The sequence below is a fragment of the Leptosomus discolor genome, unplaced genomic scaffold (assembly GCF_034619465.1).
Source record: "Leptosomus discolor isolate bLepDis1 unplaced genomic scaffold, bLepDis1.hap2 HAP2_SCAFFOLD_35, whole genome shotgun sequence".
In the NCBI taxonomy this organism is placed as follows: domain Eukaryota; kingdom Metazoa; phylum Chordata; class Aves; order Leptosomiformes; family Leptosomidae; genus Leptosomus; species Leptosomus discolor.
Genome location: NW_028237764.1, coordinates 2,282,432 through 2,299,913, shown reverse-complemented (window position 1 = coordinate 2,299,913; position 17,482 = coordinate 2,282,432). Strand labels below are relative to the sequence as shown.

General features: G+C 51.3%; 1 protein-coding gene across 1 annotated transcript; it reads right to left on the bottom strand.

Moving 5' to 3' along the window:
* Positions 1-13,190: 13,190 nt before the first annotated feature.
* LOC147413006 (olfactory receptor 14C36-like) lies at positions 13,191-13,811 on the bottom strand. Its single transcript, XM_086480872.1, has one exon. The coding sequence runs from the start codon at positions 13,809-13,811 to the stop codon at positions 13,191-13,193; it is 621 nt and encodes a 206-aa protein (XP_086336998.1).
* Positions 13,812-17,482: the final 3,671 nt, after the last annotated feature.

The window sequence follows — 17,482 nt, the reverse complement described above, 5'->3', positions numbered from 1 at the left end:
CATACTGAATCCAAAACACAGCACTGTTCTTGGTACTATGAAGAAGAAATAGCTCTATCTCAGCCTAAACCAGGAAAATAACAGTGCATGCCGTGTTGGTGTCTCAGCTGCACTTCTGTCCTCCATCCCCCACACCAATGAGTGTAACAGCAAGAACAAGGGCAGCAGGGAGAAGAGGAGATGCTAAAGTCCCCCTGCCAGCAGAAGCAGGAGAGGGAGATGCAGTCGGACACTCGAGCGTGTCTCCTCTGTGGTGGTCAGGTTGCTGGGAAGGCAACTCATGTCCAAATCCCCGTGACATTAAGGGCAGAGGCTCTGCTGCGTGAGTGAGGAGACCAGGGGGTTGCTCCAGGGAAGGCATCTGCACTGAAGGGGATGGCAGGGAGATGCCTGAATCCCCCTCCCACAGCATGTCTGGGAGCAGTTCTCTCCTCCTCCCTGCCCATGTCTCTGCTTCCTGGAGCCTGTCTTGGCCAGGACCTGTTTCTCTGTCCCCAAATCTCCTCCCTCCTCACACTCACAGATCCCATCCCACATGCCACGTCCACAGCTCTGCCCTGCAGACACCTCCTGGCAGCAGAGCTCTGCCCAGGGACATCTCTGTGTGGGCAGGGGTTAATGAGCAGCTCAGACAAGTCCCAACAACAAATGGGGTCTCAAGGCCTGGTGCACAACGCAGAAATAAATTCCCATTTCTCCCTGCCCACCCAGCAAACCAAGAGGACAAAACTCACAGCCCAGATTTCTTCCCTTTCAGGTGAACAGTTCCTTGACGTGCTGTTTCCAGAAGGAGCCTCTGCAAATGTTGTGGGGGTGATCTGGAGCTGGGAGCAGCCCTGACCCACGCAGTTCCCCCCTGCCAGCAGAAGGAGCCTCCCTTGCTGGGGGTCACTCCTTCCACCCACAGCATCTCCCCACAGTGCCGTGGGGAGCTCCCTGGGCAGGCTGAGAGCTGACCCTGGCAGACAGCAGAGTCCCTGCTCTGGCACACAGCCCCTGGGGGGCAGGGACCCTGCTCCGAAGGGCAGCCCTGGGCACCCCTGCCTGCACACCTACCTTCACACCCCGCAGGTGTCCCTGAGAGAAGGCAGCCATCATGCCCGTTGCATCTGGTGGGGCAGCAGGGAGTCCCTCACCTGGAGCACATCCTCCTCCTCTACACTAGAGAAACTGTTGGAATCCTCGTGAAAGACTCTGTGTGCTGTGGGATGTTCCAGGATTTGGATAGCCCTCCAGAAACACCAGCTGCATTGCCCTGAACCCAGAGACTTACCATGTAGGTGGCTGTAAAAATTTCTTTTCCAATAAACTCTCAGCATCCTCCCCTCCAGACTGGCCTTAAGCTCTCTCAGCCTCACTTCTCTCCTCTTGGTGCCTGCAGGCAGTGCCCTCAGCCCTGTTGCGCTTTGCGCAGGAGCTGCTCCTGGGCAGAGCTGTCTCCCTGCAGCTCTGCCTGCTTGCTAGGAGCTCCCACCATCCCAGGAGCCCAGCGCAGCTCAGCAGCAGGGGAGCAGCCCAAGGCAGCCCTTTCTCTGCCCCCTCTGGGCTCCCTTGTGGTTTCCCTGGGGCTCCAGGGGAACCTGCTGTCAAACAGGCTGAAGGACTCACTGATGTTCCCTCCCTCAGCTGGGCACAGACACTGACTGCCAGCTGTGTCATTTCTGCTGTCAGAAAAAGAAATGGACGTGAGAATAACCTTTTCTTGTCCTATCACTAGACAGGACACATGGAAGGTGACAGGGCACAATTGTGCCCCTGTACTCAGCACAGTGATACCACACCTTGACTACTGTGTCCAGTTTTGGGCCCCACAGTAGAGGAAAGACCTTGAGGTCCTGGAGCGGGTCCAGAGAAGGGCAACGGAGCCGGGGAGGGGTCTGGAAAACATGTCCTATGAGGAGCGTCTGAGGGAATGGGATTGTTGAGCCTAGTGAAGAGGAGGCTGAGAGGAGACCTTATTGCTCTCTACAAGTACCTGAAAGGAAGTTGCAGTGAGGCTGGTGTTGGTCTCTTCTCCCAAGTAACTAATGACAGGACAAGAGGTAATGGCCTCAAGCTGTGCCAGGGGAGGTTTAGATTGGATATTGGGTAAAATTTCTTTCCTGAAAGAGTGGTTAGACATTGGAACAGGCTGCCCAGGGAGGTGGTGGAGTCGCCATCCCTGGAGGTATTCAAATGACGTATAGATGTGGTGCTTAGGGACATGGTTTAGTGTTGGGCTTGGTAGTGTTAGGATAATGGTTGGACCTGATGATCTTAGAGGTCTTTTCCAAGTGAAATATTTCTATGATTCTACGATCAGCATGGTATCGAATACCGCTTGGCTAGTTCGGTTTAGCTGTCCTGGCTGTGCCCCCTCCCAGCTTCTTGTGAAAATTAACCCTACCCTAGCCAAACAAAGGGCACACTTTCTCTTGCTAAATTCCACAGTGGCCCCACAGTTTCTTTGTTTCTTCTTTAACTGCAACTTCCACAGCATCAGCTCATCTTGGGGCCGTTGAAATCCCTTGAGAGAGTCAACTGGACATGCCCATGGGCCATGGCAGGAGGCTGTCCTTAAAGACCAGCTGGACTGAGCTCTGCTCAGTGCTCAGGACTTGTGCTCTGCCCTTCAGTGCTTCTCTGCCCTGCTCAGTGCTCTGCCCTTCACTGCTCCTGTCCGGAAGATCCCCAAGCGAATGGCCCCACAACAGGCCACAGTCTACAGCTCTGAGGTCTTGTGTCTGCCCTTGTTGCTGTCCTTTTCACACTCTGCTCAGGAGCTGGGACCTGCCCCTATTTCAGGGTCACTACAACAGAGCCTGACTCTGCTTTTAACATCCCTCTCCAGCTCTTCCATGTTGGCAAGTACTGGATCCAAGCAAGCATCGTGTTTGTTTGGCCACCTGGCATCTGTGAGAAGAAGCTTTCGCAAAAACCCAAGGCCATGAGATTTCGGGCTGAGTCACTCCTCGACAGCCCAGCCTCTGATGAGAAGAAACTCCTGAGCACTCATTGGTCTGTGCTGCTGCCTTGACTGGAGCTTAGGGGCATTTAGAATATAGAATCATAGAATCATTTAGGTTGGAAAAGACCTTTAAGATCATCAAGTCCAACCATCCACCTCCCACTGCCACATCCACTACTAAACCATGTCACCAAGTGCCACATCTACATGTCTTTTAATAAACGCCAGGGATGGTGACTCTACCACTTCCCTGGGCAGCCTGTTCGAGTGCATGACAATGTGTACGGTGAAGAAATTTCTCCTAATGTCTCATCTAAATCTCCCCTGGCACAACTTGAGGCTGCTTCCTCTTCTCCTATGACTTGTCACTTGGCAGAAGAGACCCCATCTCACTTGAACCTCCTCTCAGGTAGTTGTAGAGAGGGATAAGGTCTCCCCTCAGCTTCTTTTTCTCCATGCTAAACAACGCCACTTCCCTCAGCTGCTCCTCACAGGACTTGTGCTCTAGACTCTTCACCAGCTTCGTTGCCCTTCTTTGGACACGCTCGAGCACCTCAGTGTCTTGCAGTGAGGAGCCCAAAACTGCACACAGTATTCAAGATGCAGCCTCAATGGTGCCGAGTAGAGGGGCACGATCACTCCCCTACTCCGGCTGGCTACACCATTTCTGATACCAATCAGGATGCTGTTGGCCTTCTTGGGCACCTGGGCACACTGCTGGCCCACATTCAGCCGACTGTGAACAAACATCTTTCAAGTCATTTTCCCCAGGCAGCTCTCCAGCCACTCATCCCCAAGCCTGTAGCGCTGCATGAGGCTCTTGTGACCCAAGTGCAGAACTCGGGCACTTGGCCTTGTTGAACCTCATACAATTGGCCTCACCCCATCAATCCAGCCTGTCCAGATCCCTCTGCAGAGCCTTCCTACCCTCCAGCAGATCAACTTGATGTCCTCTGCAAATTTACTGAAGGAACATTTGATCCCCTCCTCCAGATCATCGATAAAGATGCTAAACAAGACTGGTCCCAATACTGAGCCCTGGGGAACACCACTTGTGACTGGCCGCAAACTGGATTGAACTCCATTCACTGTCACTCTTGAGGTGGGGCCAGCCAGCCAGTTGGCTCCACAGTAAAGAATATCGTCGTCCAAGCCATGAGCAGCCAGTTTCTCCAGGAGGCTGTTCTGGGAAAATGTTTGTGGCTGTTGCCACTGCTGTAACATTTGGCACAGCAGAAGCATTTGCCTCCACCACCATCTGTGCAGGGAGGTGTCACACACTTCTAGATTAAAAGGGTAGATGGTTTTTTTTGGAGGATACTAGAATAACAAAATAGAGGAATTTGAGTTGGGGAGAAGATGTGGTCAGGGATGTTTGGGGGCACCTGTGAAGCAGCCCAACACCTCATATAAATTACTCCTGCGGTCAGGGAGAACCTGAGAGCTTTCCCGAATCTGAAAACATAAAGGGGAAGGAAGGACAGCCTCATTCAGGCTGGAAGGGACCTCAGCAGGTGTCTTGACCTACCTCCTGCCCAAAGCAGGGCCCGCCCAGATCAGTCAGGGCTTTATCTAAGCAAGTCTTGCTCCCTTTCTGGCACAGAGCTGGTGCAGACTCCCTGGGAAACAGCTTCCAGCCCTTGACTGTGCTCGTGGTGGAAAAGTTTCTCCCTGTGTCTAGTCTGACCCTTTGTTGTTTCAGCCCACTGCCTCTTGTCCTTGTGCCTTGGATCACAGACATGAGCCCAAATCAGCCACACCGCTGCGTGTCCACCCGAGATCTTCATTCTCAAGGCTGAACAACCCAAGCTCTCAGGCTCTTCTCACAGCACTTGTGCTCCAGCCCTGACCGCCTCAGTGGCCCTCCACTGAACTTCCTCCAGTTTACCAATCTCTCTCTGTCATTGTCGGGGGTAACAAAGTAGAGAAGGAATCTGGATGGGGTTTCAAAAGTGCTGATCAAAGGGAGATAATCCCTTCCACTGGCTGTGCTCCTGCTCACAGCCCAGGATGCAGTTGGCCACCTTTGCTGATGGCTCATGTTTTGCCTGTTGAAACCCAAGGACCACCAGAGCCTTCCGCAGAGCCGCTGCCCACGCAGGCAGTCCCTGGCCTCTGTCATTGCAGGGCCTTAGTCCACTTCAAGGATAGGTCTTTAGCTTCTGTTCCTACTGGCCCATCCTGCTAGCCTGTCTAAGGAAACTTTGGGATTGCAGCCCCAACTTCAGTGTAGTGTCTGTGTTCGTCGATGTTCTATCACCCACAAATGTTATAAAAAAGCACTCTCTCTTCTCCCCTGTGTCATTATAACATGTTAAACAGGGCAGGTTATGGTACAGACACCTGCAGGTCCCTACTAGCTAGATGCCTCCAGGTAGAGTACTACGCACGGCCCATGTCTCTCCGAGCCCAAAAGTCCAGTTGGTTTTTTACCCACCTACTTATCCACCCGCGCAGACTATAATATCCCAATTTAGACACAAGATGGGGATGATGCTGAACGCTTTCCTGACTTCCAGGTAAAAGATACCACACTCTCCCTCTACCCAGCAATCCTGTCCTTCCATTATGGAAAGCAAAGAGGATGGCCAGGTGCAATCTCCCCTGGGTACATCCAGGCACCTGCTCTTTCAGATACCCAGAAATAGGATCTGAGTGGACATGCCCTGGGGCGCAGCCTTTAGTTCCCCCTGCTCCTCCTGTGGCAATCTTTGAAAGGTGCCTGCAGCTTTTGGGTGCTGCCAGTCATCAGAGAATCCCTCCCATCTCCATGACCTTTCAAAGACAACAGAGAGTGACCTCACTGTGACATTGGTTTGCCCTCTCAGCTCCCTTGGCTCTTGTCCCTCCTGTCCCGTAGCCTGCTAAGGATTGTGTTTGCTCAAGGACCCCTGACTTGATCCCCACCCAGTCCTGGCTGTTCTCCTCCAGAGTCCTGCCTCATGTCAGAGGCCAGGCAGAGGTTGCTGGGGAAGACTGAGGCAAAGAGGACATGGAGCACCTCAGATCTGTCTTCACTTGCTCTTAGTAAATTCAGCAGTGCCCACACAGTAACTTTGATTCTCCTTTAAATGTTCCTGAAGTAGCAAACACTCACTGTGGTGCCCCTGATTTGCCTTTCAAGTTTATATTGAATTGATATCTGGACTATTGCTGAGCTTGGAGGATGCTGTCCTTGAGGACCAGCTGGCTGCCACCGTGTCACAGCTCTGTCTCCCACAGGAACGGCTCCAGTTCATCCTGCCTGTGGCCCTGGCTGAGACATTGCTGCACATTTAGGCTGAAGCACCCCAGCTGTGGAAGCAGGCAAGTTTTGACTTGCCGTAAGGAATCCTCGTACTGAGTGTTCAAGACCCTGTGTGTGCTGTTGATGGGAGAAGAAGAGGTGCTGTCAAGGCCAATTCTTTTTCTGATAGCTGAAATGACACAGCTGGCAGTCAGTCTCTGTGCCCAGCTGAGGGAGGGAACCTCAGTGCTGACTTCAGCCTGTTTGAGAGCAGGTTCCCCTGGAGCCCCAGGGATAGCTGGAGGGAGCCCAGAGGGGGCAGGAAAGGGCTGCCTTGGGCTGCTCCCCTGCTGCTGAGCTGGGCTGGGCTCCTGGGGTGGAGGGAGCTGCTGGCAAGCGGGCAGCGCTGCAGAGAGACAGCTCTGCCCAGGAGCAGCTCCTCTGCGAAGCGCAGCAGGGCTGAGGGCACTGCCTGCAGGCAGGGAGGGAGAGCTGAGTGTTCACTGGGGGAGGCATCCTCACAGCCCTGGACACAGTAAGTTTCTGTCTGTAGGACAACGTCGCAGCTGCTGTTCCTGGAGAGATCTAAAGCTGGCACCTTCGATGGTTGGTGCAGAGAAGGACGTGCTCCAGAACAGGGCTTGCCTGCTGCACCTTCAGAGGGACAGGGCATGATGACTTCTTTCTCCTGGGGATGTCTGCAGGATGTGAATCCGTGTGTGCAGGCAGGGGTGCCCAGGGCAGAGCAGGGTCCCTGCACCCCAGGGGCTGTGTGCTGGGTCAGGGACTCTGCTGCCTGCCAGGGTCAGCACTCAGCCTGCCCTGGGACGTTCCCATAGTGCTGTGGGGAGATGCTGTGGGTAGTAGGAGTGACCACCAACAAGGTAGGGTCCTTCCGCTGTAGAGAAGGGCGGCTCACAAATTCCAAGAAACAAAGTCCTTCTGTCCATGGCAGGGCTGTTCTTCTGGTACTTGTGACGAGCTGGTGGCCTTCAGTTTGCTTCCTCAGGCATGGTAAATCAGTATACAATGGGAGCGACATACAGCTATCTTAAGAAAGGTACTTGTCAAGGTTTGAGGCTGGGCCGGCCACTAACGAATGACAGACGCTCTCTACTAACCCCTCTCCCCTCCCAAAAGTGAAAAGGAGAGAGAACAAGAGAGAGTGACTTTATGGCTTGGAAAAGAAAACTAAAACAGCTTTAACTAAATAATAACAATAAAAGAAAATATATTAATAAGAATAAGGAAATAATTAAATATATACAATATGTACAAAACCAATACCAAATCCAACTCCCCCCACCCTGATGACGATACGTCACCACCACACTGCGGGGCTGGCACTGGGGCAGTCCCAGGTTGGACTGGGCAGCAGACAGGGACAGGATGCAGGAGCTGGACTCAGGCCCTGGATTCAGGGATCAGGGATCGACGACAGAAGAACAGACGGAGTCCTCCTCAGACATTGGCCATCGAAGAAGAGAGATTGACTCTCGTGATCTCTCAGCTTTATACTGAATATGACGTATACGGGGTGGGCCACTTTGTTGATCAGGTTTGGGTCACCTGTCCGGTTTGCTCCTCCCCGCAGGTGTGAACTTTTACGTGCTTGTGACCCTTTTCACACCCGACACCCCAACACGCAGTACAAGATCTAGCAGTGACCTTGGTCGCTGCAAGAACAAGTATAAGCAAGGGCCTCTCTGCATCCCATTCCTTGGTACTGACTCCCCTCAGCCTTATCACTGCTGGGAGTAGTCACTGTCTGGAAAAACATGCTGCTGTTTCAGAAAATGCCGTTAGTTAGAGGAGACTTAACTGAAAACTTAAAGCACTAAAACAAAATTAGTTCTGGTTTAGCCCAAACCAGGACAGTAATAAAACTTCATACGGTAAAGACTTGTTAGTATAAGAGTTAGGGATGGTGATTTTGTCAACCTAGGACTGGCGGATGCCTGTGGGCAGGTGCATTCCTCAGTGAGCTGTTTTGATGCTCAAGGATCACCTCTTCATGACCAAGAATGGTCCAACCCAACATATAGGAATTCCCACCAAGGTGGAAAGAGGCAGCAATGGATGAGAAAGGAGCTCTCAAACTAAAATCAGGCGTGAGAATTAAGCACAGAGAAGGTGGAAGCTAGCTGCCTTCCAGCCTCAGTGGTTCTGTGATTCTGTTCTGGAAAGACCAGTTCCTGGACGGATCCATGCTCTCTCTTTGTCTATCTGAGTCTCTATCTTAAAGTAACACAGCCCAGCATGCCTACAGCCCACGCTCGTTTCTTCTTTCTCCAACTGTGTACTGTTTAGCTTGGCCTAGAGACCTGCCGAGGTCCCTTCCAGGATGAATGAATGACCCACCACGTGTGTTCCCTTGACGACAATAGAGACAGCTCTCAGGTGCCCCATGACCACAGAAGAAAGCAAACATAACTTTGGTGCACTCAGCTGTGGCTTTTGTGTCCCCCTGTGGTGGGCTGACCCTGGCCAAAATGCCAGGTGCCCACCAAGGCCACTCTATCACTCCCCTCCTTAACTGGATAGGGGAGAGAAAAAAAAAATAACAACAGGCTTGTGGGGTTGAGATAAGGACAGGGAGATCATTCAACATTTACCATCACGGGCAAAAGAGACTCGACTGAAGGGAAATGTAATTTATTACCAATTAACTCAGAGAGGAGTAATGAGAAATAAAACCAAATCTTAAAACACCTTCCCCCCACCTGCGGGACCTGCGTGAGGACACTGACACGATCAATGTGATCTAACAAGTGAACCTTTATTTCCGTGTTTCCAGTGCAATTTATAACCCTCCACCACACCCAATAAATACTGATTGGTTTCATCGCAAATAACGGCCCATAGTCCAACCCGATTGGCCACATTGTGAGTCATGTTCAAGTCACGTTCACAGATGTTCACACCCATCTTCTTCAGGAATTAAAACTGCATCATTAATGGAGGCTGTCTCTTCTCTTGCACCTGCAAGATGTTCATGCCCCCTGCACCGCAAGTTGTTTATGCTTTCAGCAGTTCCGGTACGTCCCAGCTCAGATTCTCTGGAAAGGCTGGATTGTTCACATGTCCCTTATTTCATAAATGTCCTCCCACACACACCAATCTTTGTCATTAAGAAAAAGACTGGGAAATGACACTTGTTACATGACCTGAGGCAGATCAACGTTGTGATAGAAAGTATGGGAGCCTTACAACCCGGAGTTCCCTCTCCCACAGTATTTCCATCAAATTGGCCGATAATAGTAATGGATCTAATTGTTTCTTTACAATTCCCCTCGCAAAGCAGGATTGTTTTCGCTTTGCTTTCTCCGTTCCAGCTATTAACAATAGTGCACCCATGCAACACTATCACTGGACTGTCTTGCCTCAGGGAATGAAGAATAGCCCTACTATCTGTCAAATGTGTGTTGCAAGGGCACTCTCTGGGGTTCGTGAACAGCCCCCGCAGATACTGGTGTATCATTATATGGACGATATCTTGATTGCAGGGGCTGAGTTGACAATTCTGAAGGAAGTGGTCAATGAAACGTTGAAGGCCCTACAGTTTTATGGACTCCAGGTAGCACCTGAAAAAGTAGAAGAGCGCTACCTGGTGTGGAAAATAATGGAACGAACCATAGAACCCCAGAGGGTGGCCTTGAAATGGGAAATCACAATGCTAAATGATCTGCCAAAAATCTTAGGTGCTGTCAATTGGGTTAATCATTACTGGGAATCAATAATGATACTTTACAGCCTTTGTTCATGTTGTTGAAGGGTGACCCTGCCTTGGATTCGCGACGTAGTCTAACACTGGAAGCGCAACAAGCTCTAGCCCTTGTTGAACTTGCAATTCAGTCAAGGCAAGCGGGCCGACTAAGGGAGGGTCGTGGCCTCCAACTTTTTATTATAAATACATTGTCACAACCCTTGGCATTATTAGGACAATGGGTGGAGACTGAAGCAGACCCCCTCATCCTCATAGAGCGGATCTTCCTGCTACATCAGCCAACAAAGACCATTATAACCAGGGCAGAGATGTTTGCAATGTTAATTTGTAAAGGGCAGACACGGGCAGTATAATTACAAGGACAATAAGTATTAATTCTCTATATACCATTTACAAAAGACTGTCTGGGATGGAGAATGGCAAATAGTCTACCACTTCAAACTGCGCTGCTGAATTTTACTGGAAATATCAGTATTCATTTACTGTCACACAAATTATTCGTGTCTTTTAAAGACAAGCACATCATCGCCCGACCCGGATGCAGCCCAGTTCCCGTACCTGGGCGCACAGTATTTACCGATGGCTCAGGAAAATCAGGACGAGCAGTGATAGTTTGGAAAGAAGGATTAAAATGGGAGAGGGAGATTCGTACACTCTCAGGAATGCCCCAAATTGACCACTTGACTTGACCTGGAGCTATAGCAGAAGGGAATTGGGAAGCAGACAGATTGACTGCCCTGGCCTGGGCGGCACCTACACCACAAATCTTAAAACAAGCCAAATTATCACATGAATTTTTCTACCAATCTGCTCAAGCTCTTCAAAAACTATTTTGTTTTTTCCTGCAATGATGCTCGTGCAATTGTGCGTATGTGTCCTGATTGTCAACAATTTGCGGCCGCAGGCCCAACTGGAGTTAACCCTCGAGGTCTCCAAGCGCTTAAATTATGGCAATCAGATGTGACACGTCTCAGAATTGGGAAGACAGAAGTGGGTACGTGTTTCAGTTGATACGTATTCAGGGGCGATATGGGCAACAGCTGAATCCAGGGAAAAAAGCAAGGGACGTTATTAGACACGGGACTGCTGCCTTTGCAGTATGAGGAATACCAGCAACTATAAAGACAGATAATGGTCCCAGATATAACAGCAAAAAGGCACAAATGTTTTTACAAATGTGGGGTGTAAAACACGTCATGGGCATTCCACACTCTCCACAAGGACAAGCAATCGTTGAACACACTCACCAAATTCTAAAAAACATGCTGCAAAAACCAAAAGGGGGAATGCAGGGGGAAAGCCCGCAGAAAAGCTTATGGAAAATGGTCTATGCCTTGAATTGTGTAGACCTTAGAAATGACATAGGGGACCAACAACCACCTCTAATTAAACCCTTTTTAGGCCTAGGTTCCGGAATGTCAGATACACTAAACCCAAACGTGAAGGTCTGGGTGCGCTTGCTACAGGCAGGAAAATGGGAAGGACCATACATGTTAATAACGTGGGGTAGAGGGTATGCTTGTGTTTCCTCAGATCAAGGACCAGAGTGGATTCCAGTGCAGTGTGTAAGGCTGTGGCTTGAAAAAACAAAATATGGGGATGGCGATCTACCTAATCACGCTGCTGGGAGTGGAAGTGTTGATCACATCAATACAGACTATGGGAAATATGATGAAGACGCTGACACCGACGCTGACACCCCAGAACAGCAGTAACATACGGGTATCTTTGGCTCATGCCTTCAACCAGACAGCCTTCTACGTCTTGATGGCACAACCAGAACAGCCTTTTCACACGTGCCTTGTTGGACTACACATAGATAATGTAGAAGTAATTGGGAAAGAAGTAACTGGATTACGAGGGTTGATAGGTGTGCATTGTAATGCAGCTAGCATCCTCATGGCTCCTTTAGCTACCTTATTAAACAATCGGGGCCTGAGGGAGTGGTTGGAGATCTTAATCAAGGTTGGGTTATTGATTTTATGTATAATCATGTGTATAATTTTAATATTACCATGTTTCTTATCTTGCATGTAGGGAATGATCCTCTGAACGTCAGTAAGTGTCTATACGGTGGAAAAACAGAAAGGGGGAATTGAGGAGGAACAAGGAGAGAAGGGATGGAAAGAGTTAACAGGATTCAGGCAGCTCCTGCCCTGAGCCTTGAACAAGAGTAAAGGAAGAGAACAGGGAAGTAAATAGGTGCAGACCCTTAGAGTCGAGAAGAACACAAGCCTTCAGGACAGCAGCCAATGGTGCTAGTGGTAGTGGCGCGTGGACAATGCCTGTACACCAATCACAGCTTACTTAGTGGTGGTTGTACTAGCAGAGAAAAGGATATATTGATGCTGCAGCAAACAATAAAGGTCTTCAGTTTCTCCCCAATAGGAGTCTGTGCCCTTAATCCGCCCCAGCTCAATGCTGTTTCCTGTCGGGGGCACTCGCCAGCCCAGCCAGCCCAGACCTTCCCTGAATCTTGACTCCTTTCTGCCGTCTCCCCAGTTGAGCCCAGCAAAGCAGCCCTGCTAGGACTGGTGTCACAGAAGGAAACGGAGGCCACAGAGAATGTTCATCCAGCCGGCATGCTGAGGAGATCCCCACCCTGGGGAACTTGCAGCCCCACATCCCAAACTTGCTCCCCACAACAGCAGGAGACAACTGGCCCGGGGGATCCTCAGGAAGGTCCTTTGGACCCAGGCAAAGGGCAACCTGACATGAGCTGTCACCCACACCAAAGGGTTTCTCTTTCCATGTCCCCCCTGCACACACACACACGGTGCCCTGCTCTTCTCCCAGGACATCCCATCTCCCCACAGAGACTTTTCCCTACAGATCTCATCTCTGCTGACCTGGACGGCCATTCCTACACCCCCTCCCCAGGCTCCCCACAGACCCTGAACTGGTGGTGCTGCTCTGCGGAGCAAGTGGGCTGTGGTGGCCAGGGCCATACTGGTGAGGATGAGAGGCAGATCCAGCTCAGGGTGTCTACTGCCCCCTCCACCTCTGCACACAGATGCTGTCCATGCAGCTCCAGAAAAGAACTTGGAGAAAGGAACTCAGACAAACAAGTCAGTGCAGGGTCCTTTATTTGGTTTAAACACGCAGACAGCACAGCTCCTTATTTACACAAAGTCTCTGAGGCACACAAGGCAGGCAGAGACTGACATAGAAATAGGATGAAGAATGTCAACATTTTTGAGGACAGAATAGTCCCCGAGCAAGCTAAACCCCAAAGAAACCAAATCAAACAACCCACCAAAGAGAGGCTGGGCCTGTAATGAGTTCCATTACTAGTGATATGCAGGGGAAGATGGGCAGTTCATTGCTGCTTCTGCAAAGCAACCAGTCATCAGTTTCCTCAGGGCGTCCTTGAGCTCCTGGTTCCTCATGCTGTAGATGAGGGGGTTCACTACTGGAGGAACCACCGAGTACAGAACTGCCAGCAGAAGGTTCAGGGATATGGAGGAGATGGAGGGGGGCTTCAGGTAGGCAAAAAAACTAGTGCTGATAAAGAGGGAGACTACGGCCAGGTGAGGGAGGCAGGTGGAAAAGGCTTTGTGGCGTCCCTGCTCCGAGGGGATCCTCAGCACGACCCTGAAGATCTGCACGTAGGACACCACAATGAACACAAAACACCCAAATGCTAAACAGACACTGACCACAATTACCGCAGCCTCCCTGAGGTAGGCGTCTGAGCAGGAGAGCTTGAGGATCTGGGGGATTTCACAGAAGAACTGGTCCACAGCATTGCCTTGGCAGAGGGGCAGTGAAAATGTATTGGCCGTGTGCAGCACAGCATAGGGAAAAGCAGTGCCCCAGGCAGCTGCTGCCATGTGGACACAAGCTCTGCTGCCCAGGAGGGTCCCGTAGTGCAGGGGTTTGCAGATGGCAACGTAGCGGTCGTAGGCCATGACTGTGAGAAGAAAATACTCTGCTGCCATAAAAAAGGGAAGGAGAAAGACCTGGGCAGCACATCCTGTGTAGAAGATGGCCCTGGTGTTCCAGAGGGCATTGGCCATGGCTTTGGGGAGAGTGGTGGAGAGGGAGCCCAGGTCGAGCAGGGAGAGGTTGAGGAGGAAGAAGTACATGGGGGTGTGGAGGTGGTTGTTGCAGGCTACAGTGGTGATGATGAGTCCGTCGCCCAGGAGGGCAGCCAGATACATAGCCAGGAAGAGCCCGAAGGTCAAGAGCTGCAACTCCCGTCTGTCTGCAAATGCCACCAGGAGGAATTGGTTGATGGAGCTGGCATTGGACATTATTTAATTGCAGGAATGAGGGACTGCTGAAAGAGAAAAAGTCATTGATAAGTGAGGGCAGATTTCGCTGAGCCAGTCTTATTCCATTTCCCATAGATATCTCCCACAATGGCTTCATTTTTGAGGGAACTTCAGACAGTCCCTTTTTGTGAGGTCAGCATTGACGAGCAGGGACTCTACCCATGGGCTCCAGAGAAGTCAGACCTCTGCTATTGCAGTGGTGTCAAACAGCCCGTGCATTCAATAGCTGTTCCTGGCAATGGGTGATTCACTTGAGTGAGAGGTATTTGCCTTGGTGACCGTGTGACAATTGTCCCTATTTATTGCAGTGTGATGGAATCAGCACCCAGACCAGCTGTGTCTGAGAGGGAAGAGCCCAGGGAGGGACCCAGCCCTTCCAACTCTGCTCTCCTGAACAGCAAAGTCTGGGAAGGAATCACTGTAGGCTGAGAGAGAATATTTCTCACCATCATTTTCCATCTCCAGGCTCTCTCCAGACATGATAAGAGCAGCGTGCCTGTGGGGGAGAATGGGCCTGTCACTGGGTTCCCATCCCCCCTGCTGAAGTGCTCCCAGCAAGGGGGAAGGGCACTTCAAGCTCTTCAGCCCAGGGAGATGCTCAGGTGCCCAAAAGACAATGCCCAGCATCTCCTAAAGAGAGACTCACCTTGTTTCAGGTTACTGCACTCTACATTATCCAAAGCCCCCAACGTTCAGTGTCTCAGAATGCATCTGAGACAATCCCCTGACGTCCAATGCCCACAACCCAGAGCTTTCAAAAGCAAGAACAGGAGCAGCAGGAATATAGAAAAAAACACAAAAATACACCCTGATCCTTCTGCGAATGAGGAACAGGAGAGGAAGGCAGCTGGCACTCGGGAAAGCCTTCTCCTTACACAGCAGAGCACAGCACCTCCATGTTGGTGACATCCCAGGCCAGCTGGTCTCAGACCCTTTTATCTGCAGAAGGAAGAGGTTTATGTGTCAGGAGAGATGCAACTTTGCTGGGGATTTGTCCTTCTACCCACAGCTTCCCCCACAGATCCGTGAGGAATTCCCTGGCAGGATGAGTGCTGATGCCAGCTGGTGACAGAGTCCATGCCCCAGGTAACAGCCACCTGAGGTGAAGAGACACAGCTTGGAAGGACAGCCCTGGGCACCCCTGGCTGCACATCCACCTTCACACCCTCACTCCATCCCCACCAGAAGGCAGCCGTCATGCCCTGTCCCTCTCACACTGCACTAGGGAAGCCCTGCTCTGCAGCCCGGCTTCCTCTTCTGCATCACAGACAGATCCCAGAGGTTGGACACATTCAGGAGATCCTGCAAGGAGCCACTGACACATCACCCTGCACCCAGAGACTTACTGTGTCAGAGGCTGGGAAGAGTTCTCCTCCAGTGAGCTCTCAGCCATCCTCCCCCTCTCCTCTGCCTTCAACCTCTCTCTGCCCCGCTCCTTTCTCCTTGGTGCCCACAGGCAGCCCCCTCAGCCCTGCTGCGCTTTGCAGAGCAGCTGCTGCTGGGCAGAGCTGTCTCCCTGCAGCTCTGCCTGCTTGCTAGGAGCTCTCTCTGTCCCAGGAGCCCAGCTCAGCTCAGCAGCAGAGCAGCAGCCCAAGAACTTTTGATGATCTCTCTGGTGGATTATATGAAGTTCATGAAACTCAGAGACTGAGATGAAGCTGAGGAAACTTCTCGAGGAGTCAAAGTCAGAAGCAAACTCCAAAATTTCTTGGAGTGGTAATGGGTTCCACTGAGAGATGTTACTGACAACGCCTCCCTCGGGGCTTGTTAAAGGAGAAACCTGGAGGCAGTGAGGACAGGTAGGCAAAGGCAAGGTGAAGGTGGTTCTGATGCTGAGTAAACCTTGCTGTGCTTCATCAAGCAAAAGAAAGCCCTGACTCCCCAGCCCCTGCAAGGCAGACCCTGTCCCTCAGCCATTCCTCAGGGTTCTTCCTGGGGCAGGGTGATGTGGGGATGTGCAGTGCCAAGGGCAGGGCCAAGGTCCTCTGCTTCTGGCTTTGTCCTGGGTGGGCTGAGGAGGCACTGAGGTGCTGGTGCCGTAAGGTGAAGGGGTCTTCTGGTAGGCCTTGGGGGTTGAGACAACAGCCCTAGCCAAGGGGAGAAAGACCTCGGCTCTCTTGGGGCTTTTTGTCTTGCCAGAGCCCTTGAGCGTCTCCACCATAGGATGTCCTACAGTGTCCCACACCTGCGCTTGCCATTGCACCGTGCAGATCAGACTGTCCCCAGGAGAGGCCTGAGTGATACCTGAGGGACGTATTCTCCCTTCCCAGAGGCTGGAGGTCAGGACCTGTAGCCTTCATGGAACACCCCCAGGTTTCCTCAGCATCAGAGCGACCTTCACCTTGCCTTTGCCTGCCTGGGACGAAGGGAGCTCCTGGCAAGAGGGCAGTGCTGCCAAGAGCTCTGGAGTGTCCCTCTCCTCCCAGAATCACAGAACCAAGGAGGCTGGAAGGCAGCCAGCCTCCACCATTTCTGGGCTTCCCCTTCATGCTTGGTTTTAGCCAGCAGCTCCTTTCTCAGCCATGCCAGCCTCCTGACACCTTTATGTGACTTCCAGCATGTCAAGGTGGAACATTCTGGGTCATGAAGAGGTGATCCTTGAGCATCAAACAGCTCTCTGCACTCGTCTTCTCTTCATGGCTGTAGGCCGTGGGTTCTTCTAGGGACGTCCCTCAGCAGGCCCTCCAGAAGACCTGTTCTTTACTTTCTTCCCATTTTCTCAGGATCCTCAACTCTGCCTTCTCACCCCTGACATTTCCCTTCCTAGCCAGCTCTTCCTTGTTTTGTATATGTTGTGGATTAACAACCCCAAGATATTAGGCACCACCCAGTGTCTTGCTCACATGTCTCATCAACCTCCGTGGGATAGGGGAAGACTAAAGAAGAGTAAAAGCAAGAATACTTGCGGGTTAAGGTGACCGTTTGCGGTCAACGGCCTTCTTGTTTCTCTTCCAAACCTCTTGCATCCTCACCCCTTTATTCACTGGTGTGGAACACACAGAAGCAGAGCAGACCTTGAGGCTTCTCAAACACTTTTCAGAAACAGCTAGAACATTCGTGTATTCTCAGCATGGTTTTAGTCACAAAACTGAGACATAGCACCACGGGAGCTTTCATGAAGAGAAGTAAGTCCAGCCCAGCCAGGCCCAGTCCAATCTCCACCCGTTATTCCATCCCATTTCTGTCATACTCAGGTCCCACACTACCCAAAAGACCTTCATATACAACCACCCCCTTCCAATCGTACTGTTTACAGACAGCTATCACTGCTTTAACTGTGGGCCACCCCTCTCAAATGTCCATGA

Bases quoted from the DNA above. Each gene is read 5' to 3' on its own strand.
- LOC147413006 (XM_086480872.1), bottom strand. From the start codon at position 13,811: ATGGCCTACGACCGCTACGTTGCCATCTGCAAACCCCTGCACTACGGG.